General features: G+C 34.2%; 1 protein-coding gene across 1 annotated transcript in view; it reads right to left on the minus strand.

Moving 5' to 3' along the window:
- Positions 1-14,040, minus strand: part of HTR2C (5-hydroxytryptamine receptor 2C) — a gene marked incomplete at its 5' end in the record, with an annotated part of 34,402 nt that extends 20,362 nt beyond the window's left edge. Inside the window, one exon of the mRNA XM_081126363.1 lies at positions 13,917-14,040. Within this exon, the coding sequence (XP_080982489.1) occupies positions 13,917-14,040 (124 nt within the window). The remainder of the gene's footprint in view (positions 1-13,916) is intronic.
- Between the last annotated feature and the right edge of the window lie 264 nt (positions 14,041-14,304).

Raw genomic sequence — 14,304 nt, forward strand, 5'->3', positions numbered from 1 at the left:
CTTTGTGTCTGGTTCCTTGTGCATGCATTCGTGTGTGTGTGTGTGTGTGTGTGTGTGTGTGTGTGTGTGAGAGAGAGAGAGAGAGAGAGAGAGAGAGAGAGAGAGAGAGAGAGAGAACGAGCGAGCTCTGGCAGACAGGAAATATACTCAGAAAACAAGCCAAAGTCTGTGAACAAGGTAGAAACCACAAATGAGCTATAGCACCACCTTCTGGAAAATGAGAGGTTTTTAGTAGCCAGCCTGCTGAATTGTAAGAACCACAGAAGACATAAACGCTTAAGAACTCTGCCACAAGGGAGAGCAAAAAGAGTGGAGCAGGTGTCTCCTCACAAAGGTAGAGAAAACCCCAGATAATAACTATACCATCAGACAGAATATTGTATCTGAAGGCAACTAGCAAAGATTTATGGAGGTGTCTGCTACTTCAAATGCAAAAGCAGCAATGTGCAACTACAAAAAAACTTGAAAAATTAAGGAAATGTGCCATCATAAAAACAAAATAACAATTCTTACATAACCAATTCAAAGGCAAGGGATTTTGTGGTCTAATTGATAAAGAATTCAAAATAGCTATTTTGAACAAATTCAACTAGCTACAAGGAAACTCAGGAAGGCAATTCAACTACATCTTGAAAAACTACATGATAAAAATAAGATTTTAATGAAGAGAAATCATGAAAAAAACCCAAGAATTCTGGAGTCAAAGAACTCAATGAATGAAATAAAAAATGCAATAGAGAGCCTGGCTGGTATGGCTCAGTGGTTGAGCATCAACCCATGAACCAGGAGGTCACGGTTCTATTCCTGGTCAGAGCACATGCCTGGGTTTCCACTTGATCCCAAGCAGGGAGTGTGCAGGAGGCAGCTGATGGATGATTCTCTCTCATCATTGATATTTCTATCTCTCTTTCTCTCTTCCTATCTCTGAAATCAATAAAGAAAATATATTTTTTAAATGCAATAGAGAGTATTTGTAGTAGAGTAAAGCAAATAAAAGACAAAATAAGTGAGTTTGAGAATAGATATTTTGAAATAAACCGATTAGAGGAGAACAAATAAAAAACAATTTAAAAGAGAAAAGAAAGAATACATGATCTATGAGATTATACCAAAAGTACAAATATTAGAATAATTGCAATTCAAGAAAGAGAGGAGAGGGAGAAGGGAGAAGAAAGTTAATTTAAAAAAATAATAGCTGAAACCTTCTCAATCCTGGAGAGATTTGAACATTCAAGTTTATGAAACTAGTAGATCACCTTATTATTTCAATGTAAAAAGACCTTCTCCAAGGCACATTATCATGAAACTGTCAAAATTCAAGAATAAAGAAAGAATTCTAAAAGTAGCCAGAGAAGAAAAAATTGCAACTTACAAAAGACCATCGTCCCTCATGAGGAAATCAAAATTTTTCTCAGTAGAAATCTTACATGCCAGGGGAGAGTAGAAAGACACATTCAAAGTATTGAAAAGGCCCATTGGAGTGGCTAAGTGGTTGAGCATTGACCTATGATCTAGGAGATCACAGTTCAATTCCCGGGCAGGGCACATGCCTGGGTCGCGGGCTCGATCCCCAGTGGAGGGCATGCAGGAGGCAGCCCATCAATGACTCTCTCATCAGTGATGTTTCTGTTTCTGTCTCTCCCTCTCCCTTCCTCTCTCTGAAATCAATAAGACATACAAAAGGAAGGAGGGAAGGAAGGAAGGAAGGAAGGAAGGAAGGAAGGAAGGAAGGGAGGGAGGGAGGGAGGGAGGGAGGGAGGGAGGGAGGGAGGGAGGAAGGAAGGAAGGAAGGAAGGAAGGAAGGAAGGAAGGAAGGAAAGAAAGAGAAAGAAAGAAAGAAAGAAAGAAAGAAAGAAAGAAAGAAAGAAAGAAAGAAAGAAAGAAGAAAGAAAGAAAGAAGAAAGAAAGAAGAAAGAAAGAAAGAAAGAAAGAAAGAAAGAAAGAAAGAAAGAAAGAAAGAAAGAAAGAAAGAAAGAAAGAAAGAAAATACCAGCCAAGCTTGCTCTGTATGGCGGTTATCTGTCATATGAAAAAAAAAAGACTTCCCTAGACAAACAAAAGCTGAGGGAGGTTATCACCACTAGACCTACCTTACAAGTAATGTTGAAAGTTCTTCTGGCAGAAATGAAAAGATACTAAAAATCAGTGACATGAAAATTATGAAAATATACAAACAGTGGTAAAAGTAAATACACAAGCAGACTTAGAAAATGCTAAATCTGTAATAAGATGGTGGGTTAACCACTTAACTATCACATTAAGGTCAAAGGAAAAGAATATTAAAAATAAGTATAGCTGTTATAATGTGTTAATGAACACACACTATAAACAAAGGTAAATAATGACTTCCAAAATATGAAAGGGGGAGTAAAAGGGTGAAGCATTTGTAGATAATCAAAATTAAGTTACTATCAGCTAAAAATGGACTGTTTTATCTATGAGGTATCTTATGTAAGCTTCATGGTAACCACAAAGCAAAAACCTAGAACAGATGCAAAAAAAAAAAAAGGGTAAACAAAACATATCACAATGGAAAAATCACCAATTTACAAGGACAGGCAGAAACACAGTGGAAAAACAAACAAACACTGGAAATAAAAAACAACCAGAAAACAATTAGTAAGATGGCATTACTAAGTCTTCACATATCAATAATTACTCTAAGTATAAATAGATTGAATTCACCTATCAAAAGGCACAGAGTGTCTGAATGGAAAAAAATTTAAGACTTAACTACATGCTATCTACAAGAGACTTCAGGTTTAAGGACATATAAGCTCAAAGTAAAGGGATTTAAAAAGAAGGTCTTTGTAAGTGGAAACCAAAAGAAAGTAGAGATAGCTATACTTATATTAGAAGAAATAGACTTAATACCAAAACTGGTAACAAGAGACAATGATGGCCATTATATAATTATAAAGGGGTTAATTCATCAAGAAGATATAACAATTGTACATATATATACACCCAACTTCAAAGCACCTAAATATATTAAGCAAATACTAAGATGTGAAGGAAAAAATACATGAAACCACAATAAAAGTAGGGGACTTGAATACCTCACTTTTACCTTGAAAACTACAAAACATTGTTGAAAATAGTCAAGAATTTAAATGAATGAAAAAATTTTTATGTTCATTGATTAGAATATTTAAAATAGTTAAGATGGCACTCAGTACTCCCCCAAATGATCTAAAGAGTAGCAAGATTCCTTTCTGCATCACAGCCGACTTTTTTGTAGAAATGGACAAGTCAATTCCAAAATTCATATAAGGACCCAGAAGAGTCAAAATAATCTTTAAATAGAAGAACAAGGGAGAACTCACACTTCCTGATTTTGAAACATACTACAAAACAATTGTAATCAAGACCTTGTGGTACTGACATAAGACTAGATGTATAGATCAGTAGAATATAATTGAAAGTCCACAAGAGTAAGTAAATGCAGAGAAATCAAAAGAAGACTAGTGGTTTCTAGGATCTGAGAGGGAGGGGAAATGAGGAATGACTCCCAAGAGGTACTTTTTTTTTTTTTCTGGTTTCAAGAAAATGTTCTGTAATTAAATAGCGGTGATGGTATACAACCTGGTAAATACATCAAAAACTACTGAATTGTACACTTTTAAATGGTGAATTTTATGGTATATAAATTATATCATGATAAAGAAAAAAGCAGGAGAGAAATAATGGAGGAACAACAAAGATATAAGATAAATAGGAAAAATGTCAAAACTGAAGACTTAAATTCAATAATATCAATAATCACATTAAGTGTAAATCAACTAGACACTCTAAACAAAAGATAGAGATCATCAGATTGGATAAAATGTTTTAAAAAGAGACTAAATTCTTTGCTTCTTACATGATATATATTTTATTTTTTGTTTTTTAAGATTTAAAAAAATTGATTTGAGAGAGAGAGAGAGAGAAAGAAACATCGATGTGAGAAAGAAACATTCATGGGTTGTCTCCTGCATGCGCCCTGACAGGGGATCAAACCTGAAACCTGGGTATGTGTCCTGACTGCAAATCGAACCCACCACCTTTTGGTGCATAGGACGACACTCCAACCAACTGAGCCACACTGGCCAGGCACATGAGATATATTTCAGTTACAAACACATATAGGTTGATAAATAATTGAAATACACATTAACTGAAATAATATGTATAAAACATTATAGTAGGTATATTAATTTCAGATAACATATACTTAATAATATGATTATTAAAAGGCAAAGAGGGAGACTGTATAACTATAAATGGGTTAATATAGTAGGAAATATAATAATTAAAAATATTTGTGCACCTAAAAATAGCTCCAAAATACATGAAGCAAAGCCCAATAGAATTGAAAGGAGAAATCAATAAATTAAGATTTATAGGTAAAGCTTTCAATATTAAACTTTCAGATGTTAGTAGAGTGAATGGAGAGAAAAGTAATAAGGATATAGTAGATGTGAATAGCCCTATAAATCAGTTCAACATAATTAAGATTTATATACCATTTCACACAACATCAGGATACAAATTCTGTTCAAGAGCCTGTAGACTATTAACAAGGAAGCACTGAAACATAACCAGGGACATAAAACAAGACTCAAAAAATTTCATGAAATAAATTGAGGAGGCCACAAACAAATGGAAGGACATACAGCACTCAATATAGAAGGATTAATATCATTAAAATGTCCATACTACCCAAAGCAATCTACAGATTCAATTCAATCCCTATCAAAATACTGATGGCATTTTTCTCATCAGTAGAACAATAATTCTAAAATTTATATGGAACCAAAAAAAGATTCCAAATAGCCAAAGTAATTTGGAGAAAAAACATGTCATCTCAAAATGTATACAATGCAGCTAAAGTGGTGCCTACAGGCAAATTCAGTGCATTAAATGTTTATATTCATAAAGAAGGAAAGTCTTAAATAAATGACCTATGCTTTTACAATAAGTGTGGGGAGCCGCTGTGGCCCCAGGCACGGAGGAGCTGCCTGGGTGAGCTGCAGAAGTGCTCCCCTGCTCCCTGGGAGATGTGGGTGAGCTGCTGTGGCCCCAGGCACAGAGGAGCTGCCTGGGTGAGCTGCAGAGGTGCTCTCCTGCTCCCTGACCCAGTCCTTGAGGCACCAAAGCAATGCTAATTTAGCTTGCGGTCATAAATTCTAGAAAGGCTAATTAGGAAGCTGGCCCCGGCCTGAAGGGTTAAGGGATAGTTAAGCCACATACCAAGCCAAGGACTCAATCCTCCCCAAAAGTTCCCATTAGAAGCCGAGATAAAGATAGTTTCCAAGGCCTGAGCTCCTGCAGGAGGCAGGGTGTTTACTCTGAAAAAGCATTCGTAGGGCCTTGAAGGAATTACTTTGTATCGGGCAAGGGGAAGAAATGCGGGGCAGGGTGCTATTCAGCACAATCAACAGTGCCTGTATATATTGAGCTGAGAAAATAAACTCGGGGCTGCGGCAGTTACGAGCTGCAGTCCTCCCGATCCCATCTTTTTTGTGTCTGTCTTTTCTTCATCCTCACTCCTTCCTCAGGACCGTTCGACTCTGCCGGCGGGCTCCGGCAAATAAGGAACTAGACAAAGGATAGCAATTTGAACTCAAAGTAAATCAGAAGAATGCAAATATTAAAGATAAAATTATAAATCATTAAAATATATAAAGAAAAGTCAGTCAAATCAAGAGATAGCTAGAGTTAATGAAAATCCAGTCTGATTGATTAAGAAAAACAGAAGATACAAACTACCAATATCAGGAATGAAGTAGGGGGATCCATGACAGATCCTATAAATATTAAGGGAAAATAATCAGAGAAAAACTTTAAGCCCATATACTTAACAACTTAGATGAAATGGACATATTCTTTAAAAGACACAAAGTTACCAAAGCTCACAATAGAAGTTATTAAAAACTCAAATAACAGTATATCTATTAAAGAAATTTATACCGCAGTTCAAAATCTCACAATAAAACTCCAGGCTGAATATTTTTAGTAGTGAATTCTACTACATGCATATTTAGAGAAATAAAGGGAGAGAGAAACACTGATCAGCTGCCACTTGTATATGCTCTAACCAGGGATTGAACTTGCCACCCTTTGGTGCACCGAAGAAAGCTTCAACCAACTGAACCACACCAGCCAGGGCTCTACTATATATTTAAAGATGCAATCACACTAATTCTAAATTCTTTCTAAAAACAAAAGGAAAAAAATGCTTCCTAACACATTTCATGAACCAATACTACCTTAACCCCAAAATTGGACAAATATATAACATGAAAACTATGGGCCAATGCCCTTCATGATCACAGATGCATCATTTTTAAACAGAATTTTAGCAAATTGAATCCACCAATAAACAAAAAGTGAAGGCATCATGACCAAGTGGTGCTTATTTCAGAGATAAAGGATTAATTAACATTAAAAAGTCACTTAATATAATTTTCCATATCATGAGATTAAAGAAGAAAAAACACATGATCATCTCAAAGATACAAATAAACTTTTTTGAAAATTCAATACCTATTCATGATAACAACTCTTGACAAACTAGTATTGAATAAAAACTCCCTCAACCTGATAAAGCAAGCAAACAAAAAACTAAAACTGCCATCATACTTAATTAAGAATGATTAAGTGTGTTTTCCGCATTAAAGAATGAAGCAAGTTTGTCTGCCTTTTATATTTGAAATAATAATAGATGCAAAAATTTTAACTAAAATACTATCAAAAAGAATTCAGTGATATAGAAAAAAGAAAGACCCCATTATCAAATGGGACTTATCCTAAGCATGCAAGATTAATTACAATATAAAATTTATATAATTTACCATGCTAAGAGGAGAAAGGAAGAAAGAAATCCTATAATCATCCCAATAGATGTGTAAAAATGATTTGACAAAATTTATACCTGTTTATGATAAAAAGTAAATATAGAATAGAAGGAAATTTCCTTAATCTAATTAAAGGTGTTTCACAAAATCTACAACTAGCAAACATCATTCTTAATGTTTAAATGTTAAGTACTTTCCTTTATTCTACTCAGGAAAAAGATATTTATTATCTCTATTTTTGTTAAACTTTATTTTGCAAGTCCTATCAGTGCAATAAAGCAAGAAAAATAAATTAAAGAACATATTAAGATAGGAAAAGAAGAAATAAATTTGCCATTCTAACATTACTGGGTATGTAGAAAATGTCAATGAATTGTTAACAAATCTTAGAAATGCTAAATGAATTTAGCCAGATATCTTGGTACAGAGTAAGTACACAAAAATCAAATGTGTTTCCATATACTAGCAACAAACTTTTGGAAAGAAAAAATTTAAATACCAATAATATTTATGATAACATTCTAGGAATTTAAACACTTAGGGATAAATATAACAAAGATGTGCAAGGTCTCTAAACTGAAAACTACAAAATACAACAGCAATTAAAGAAAGCCAACACCTATACCAGCAGGTACAAAAACATTGCACTTTTTGCAAAATATCTTATTATCTTATATTGAAAATGCAGCTTTTATGTGGGTGCAGAATTGCTATAAGAAAGGTATACCTATAGATTCTAATATGATTTGAGAAAAAGCAAGGTTATTATATGATAAATTAAAGAAAAAGGAAGGCGAAAGATCTAAAGCTGGAGAATTTGATACCAGCAAAGATGGTTTGATAATTTTAGAACGACGTTTGGCTTACAAAATATCAAGATAACAGGAGAAGCAGTGTCTGCCAACCAAGGCAGCAGACAAATTCCCAGATGTCCTTAAGAAAACCATCGAAGAGAAAGGATATGAACAGGTTTTTAATGCAGATAAAAGTGAACTATTCTGGAAAAAAAAAAGTCGCAAAGAATATTTATTACTAAGGAAGAGAAGCGAGGACCAGGATTTAAGGCAGGAAGGGATAGACTAACTCTACTGTTTTGTGCAAATATAGTAGGGTTTATGATCAGGGCTGCCCTTATCTATAAAGCTGTAACCTCCAAGCAGTGAGGGAAAAAGATAAACACCAACTGCCAGTCTTTTGGTTAAACAACAAAAAAGACTGAAGTCAGGAAGTACCTTACGAGAAAGAGACTGCCTTTGAAAATTCTTTTGATATTGGACAATGTCCCTGGCCATCCAGAATCCCATGACTTGAGCACCAAAGGCATCAAAGTGGTCTACTTGTCCCCAAACACATTTCTAAGTCAGCTGCTAAATCAGGGGGTTATGAGGATTTTTAAGGCTCATTATTCATGCTTCTCTATGGAAAGGATTGTCAACACTATGGGAGAGAATCTCCATAAAACATCATGAAAGTCTGGATGATGCTATCATTGTTACAAAAAAAGGCATGAAAGCCATCAAGCCTGAGATAATAAATTCCTGCCAGAGAAAACTGTGTCCAGATGCTGTGCCTGATTTCACAGGATTTATGATAGAGCCAAACAAGGAAATCATGGAAGAGATTGTGGATATGGCAAAAAAGGTGGGGGTGGGGTGGGGGATTTGAAGGGTTTCAAGATATGGATCTTGGGGAAATTTAAGAGCTAAAAGACACCGTGCCAAAGGAATTAACAGGAGATGACTTGATGGAGATGAGTGCTTTTGAACCGGCACCATACAATGAGGAAGAAGACATAGAACCAACAGTGCCAGAAAACAAGTCATTAGACATGATGGCAGAAGGGTTTTGGTTACTCAAGACTGCTTTTGACTTCCTTTATGACATGGACCCTTCTAGGATATGGGCACTGAAACTAAAGCAAATGGTGGGGAGAGATTGATGCAGTATAGAAACATTTTTAGAGAAATGAAAGAGCAAAGTATCCCGACAGAAGTGATTATGTATTTCTATAGAGTTGCACCGAGCGTGCCTGCCTCTTCTGCCTCCCCTTCCACCTCCGCCTTCTTCTTCACCTCTGCCGCCGCTGAGACAGCAGGACCAACCCCTCCCCTTCTTCTCCTCCTCAGCCTCCTGTTTCTCCTCCTCCTTTTCAATGTGAACAAAACAAGGATGGAGACCTTTCTGATGATCCACTCCCCCTTAATGGATAGTAAACAGTCATCAGGCTGCACAGTCAAGAAACTCATCTGTTGTTTATGTGGATGGGTCTTCATGTGAAAATCTAATAACTGTACTGCAAGAGCCATCTGTATGAGACATTTTTGTGTCATCGTCATCATTGCCTAAGTACTCATCATGTGTACTGTGTGCAAGACTCGTAGGGAAGTGATAGTCAATATAAAACGAATGATGGGTTAGTTTTCTTGCTCTTTTATACCTTTGCTCTCAAAGAATTACATGACCCTACAGTATACCTCTCTTGTAATTGAAGAGATAGCATATTAGCCTATCATCACAAGTAAGTGATTTTTAAAAATGCAACAATATTTCTAATACTGTATTATGAATATGACTGTAATACTGTGTGCCAAAAATTTTTATAACAATTTATTCATTAGCGTGTAAGCTAAGCTACCGTGAAGCAACTGTATCAATTATACTAGGTTGTCATAAAGCAATCACACTGCTGCTGCTTTATAATCAATGTATGAATCATTATACCTATAAATACACACAAATTTTTCCCATTGTCTTTTTATGCCTACTATTAGTAACACATATAACATTTACAGTGTTTTGTGTCATATAAGGTACTGACAGACAGACAATTCACCTTATAAAGAGATGAAGCAAATTTATTGTATCAGTAAATACACTACAGTACTGTAAATGTATTTTCTCTTTCTGGTGATTTTCTTAATAACATTGCTTTTCTCTAGTTTGCTTTATCATAAGAATACAGTACATAATACAAATCACAGGTACCACATGTGTCAATCAACTGTTTGTGTTACTGGGAAAGTTAACATTAAGGCGTTACACAAGCTTTGAGGGAGTCAAAATTCCTACATGGATCTTCAGTTGTGGGTGGGGCTCATGCCCCTAACCCTCACTGTGTTCAAGCATCAATTATTTGGTTTTAGTTCTGCGATCTTAGAATGTGTTTATATATTTTCCTTCCTGTTCTGTTATTGCCTCCTTTTGGATTTGCTTTATTATACTATAATATTCCTCAGTAAATCTGGAAGTTAAATAGTCCTTGTCTATTCGTGCCCTTGAATGTACAAAAGATTACGTAGTCTATCATCAAAGTTTAATATCAAATATCATTCTTATTTTTCTCCTGGACAATGAAAAAGTTTACTTTCAACCCTCTTTACTTATATGCTGTTGTTCTGTGCATTTTAGTTCCATAAATATTCTGAGCTCCAGAAGACCCTGTTATTGTTGTTGTATACAGTCAATATTTATTTATATTTAACCATACATTTGCCATTTTCATTGCTTTTAATTGCTTCCTGCATCTCCACACTTTCCATCTGTGGCCATTTCCTTTGTCTTATGAAAACCCCTTAGTGTTTCCTAAGTGAGTATGTTTTTGCCATGTTCTCTTAGCTTTTGCTTGTCTTATAATGTCTTTATTTTACTTTGATTATTGAGGCACACATTCCTGAGTATATAATTCCAACTCAGCATTCACTTTTAAAAAAACAACAACAGCACATTAATACTATACTTTCAACCTCTTCCAGCTTTCACTGTTGTTGAGGAGAATCCATCCATCTTATTGTTGTTCTATTGAAGTTGATCTCCCTTTATTTTTTTTCTTTAAGATTGATACTATTTTTTTCTTTTTTTCTGCAATGTCACTGTGATGAGTCTAAATGTTGATTGATTTTTATTCATTCTGCTTGAGACCTGCTGCGCTCCTTAAATGAGAGAATCAGTGTCTCTCATCAATTCTAAAAGCCATTATTTCTTCAAATATTGTTTTTCTGACATTCGTTTCTCACCTTGTGGAATTCTGCTCATTTTATATTATATGTTTATTATCTTCTTATCCTCTCTCTTTCATACCCTTCCAATTTTTCTTTCTTCCTCCAGCACAGTTTCTTCTAACCAACCTCCAATAATGCTCTCTTTAGACATGTCTAATCTGCCTTTCGGTTCTTAGGTTTTCACGTTATGTTTAACCTCCAGATTTTCTAGTTGTTTCTCAAATCCTAAATGTCACTCTTTATAGTTTGCAGGTTTTTGCTGAAATATTTAAGTTCAGCTTTTAATTTTCATGTGCACATTACAAATAGTTGTTTAAAGTCTATTTCAGGTAATTCAACATCTTTAGTGCCTCTGGGCTCATTTCTATTATCGTATATTGTGTTATATTTGGTTCATGTTGTCCTGTGTCTTCATGTGTCTGTTTATTATTGTATTTCTGTTACTAGAATTGAAAAATTATTGAAAGAAATAATTTGAAGCCTGGAATGATGATTTTTTTTTACCTATACCAAAAAATTTGGGAAGAACATGAAATCATCTCAATCTAATTTTCAGACTAAGATTTTTCTTGGTTACATAGGTGAGTTGAATTAGGCCTAAATACTATGACAAGGGTGGTTTAATCCTGGTCCATCTTTATTTCTAGTGTACAGATAATTGGGATCGAAAAAATAAGTTCAAGTTGGTTGACCCTTGCCAGGCTCTATATTCTTATTATGGTTTTCCACTGATCATGAGATTGTGAAATAAGCTCTTGACCTGTCAGTCACAGCTTCAGGTTTGTAAATACATCACTGGCAAAATGACCCAAAAGTTATAATCATTTTTCCTGGATTTCTGTCTTTTTCTGAATCCCACACTCTTATTAGCTTCTCAATGCTTACAGTATTTTTTCCCATATTTTTTTGTCTTTAATATAAGAGTTATTATTAGAAGCTGATGGCCCTAATATTCTAATTTTTTTCTAGGTGATACAATGTGTTTGTTAAAATTTATTTTTACTTTTTAAAAAAAATTAAATTCATTTTAAAAATTTTCAATTACAGTTGATATACATTATTATTTTAGTTTCAGGTGTACAACTCCATGATTAGACTTTACATAACTTACTAAGTGATCATCCTGATAAGTCTTGCACCCATCTGATACAATTTATAATTAGAATATTATTGACTATATTCCCGATGCTGTACTTTACATCTCCATGACTATTCTGTTACTACCAATTTGTACTTCTTAATCCTTTCACCTTTTTCACCTATCCCACCAAACAACTCCCATCTGGCAACCATCAAAATGTTCTCTGTTATCGATGAGTCTCTTTCTGTTCTGCTTGTTTATTTTGTTTCCTAGATTCAATTGTTGATAAATATGTATTTGCCGCCTTTTTATTGCTCATATTTTTGATATTTTTTCTTCTTCATTTTAAAGAAAACTCTTTAACATTTCATATAATACTGATTTGGTGGTGAAGAACTCCTTTAGCTTTATCTTGTCTGGGAAGCTCTTTATCTGTCCTTTGATTCTAAATGATAGCTTTGCCGGGTAGGGTAATTTGGTTGTAGTCCTTGCTTTTCATCAGTTTGAATATTTCTTGCCAATCCCTTTTGGCCTGCAAAATTTCTGTTGAGAAATCAGCTGACAGTCTTATGGAAGCTCCCTTGTAGGAAACTAAATAAGGAATCTCTGGGACAAATTCAAGTGTACCAACATTCACATCATGGGAGTACAACACAAGGAAAAGAGAGAGAGCAAGAGATTGAAAACCTATTTGAAAAAAATAATGACAGAAAATTTCCCTAACTTGATGAAGGAAATAGACATACAAGTCCAAGAAGCACAGAGAGTCTCAAATAAAATAAACCCAAAGAGGCCCACACCAAGACACATCACAATTAAAATGCAAAAGGTTAAGGATAAAGAAAGAATCTTAAAAGCAGCAAGAGAAAAGCAGTTAGTTACCTAATATTCTAATTTAATTTAGCTGTATATTTCCTTTGTAAGCACCATAAGAACTCATCTTTTTAGATGAGTTATTCAGGGTAGAGGAGGTAAACTCTGTAAACTTTTGAATATGTAGATCAAATTGTCCATATAGATTCATTTTTTTGTGTGGTGTACGTGTCATTGCTTTTTGTCCAAAAGGATGTCTGTGTGTATTCACCTACAGCAGAATAATCTTAAATGTTAAATAAATTAATTTTATGGATAAACCTGGAGTAAAAATCTTTAGATGATATTAGAGAAAATTGTAGAGAGGTCTTGATCTTGTTGTAAACTTTATGAGACTATTTTACAGAAACATAACTTTTAAAAAGAATTATTTAATGAGACACTAAATATAAGTTCCAACTGAGAAAAAAAGGAAAATAAGAAGATTGTAAAGGCTCTTATATGGCAATTGGTTAAATTTTGGTCTTGAATATTAGCATTAAGACATTTATTGCAAGCAATAAAAGGATCATTTCTCTCCTTCAACCTTCCCCAAATCTTTAAAAAAAATCAAGAAATTTTTTTCTTTTGCTGTGTAACAAAAACCCAAAAAGATATTTAAAAATGGAGGGGAAAATTATATATTTCTGGTTGATTAGCAGCATAACTTGAGGCATGTTTACCTCATGAAGATTCCTATTGCACTATTAATATTTCCACCGAAGAATATATAAAAATAAAATTAAAATATTAAGATTAATATTCTGGAATAGATTTATGTTTTATAATATTTAAATGCTACATTTTAAAAAATTTAGATTTTGCCACATATCCTCGTCATCTTCAAATCGTTTTAAACATCTCTAAAGTTTTGAGTCTGTGTTGCAGAATTCATTGGCATATTGATGCATAAAATAATTTGGCAGAATAAATGGAAACTATTCATTTCAATATTCATATACATTACATTTCTTTTATTATTGTTAACCTAAATATCAGATAAATAGGTTAAGAATAATTATTAAACAGAACAATCCCGATTATACGCAAATGTTACCGGTCGACGTCTGTTCGTTGTTCACAGTACATAATCCGAAGGTATTGAGCATAGCTGTTGCAATTCTAATGGCCAAGAAAGATATTTACCTATAGAAATTGCCCAAACAATAGCAATCTTCATGATGGCCTTCGTCCGCGAATTGAAACGGCTATGCTCAATAGGATTACGTATTGCTACATACCGATCCAGCGATATAGCGCAGAGGTGCATGATGGACGCTGTCGAAAATAAAACATCTAAAGATATCCAGACGGGGCACAAATATCTAGGTAGTGGCCAGACATAATCTGAAAGAGAACAGAGAGAAGACAAGAACATATTATGCAAATTATCCTGACGTTAGTTTTAAATTTTAGTCTACTTATCTTTTTCTCTCATAATCTAAGCATTTTAAAGAAAGTGAAATTTGGGAAACATTTGCCATAGTAATGGCGGGGATGAAGATTATGATGGTAATGCCTTCAGTGTTACATA

This window comes from Miniopterus schreibersii, assembly GCF_964146895.1.
Source record: "Miniopterus schreibersii genome assembly, chromosome: X".
Taxonomy (NCBI): Eukaryota; Metazoa; Chordata; class Mammalia; order Chiroptera; family Miniopteridae; genus Miniopterus; species Miniopterus schreibersii.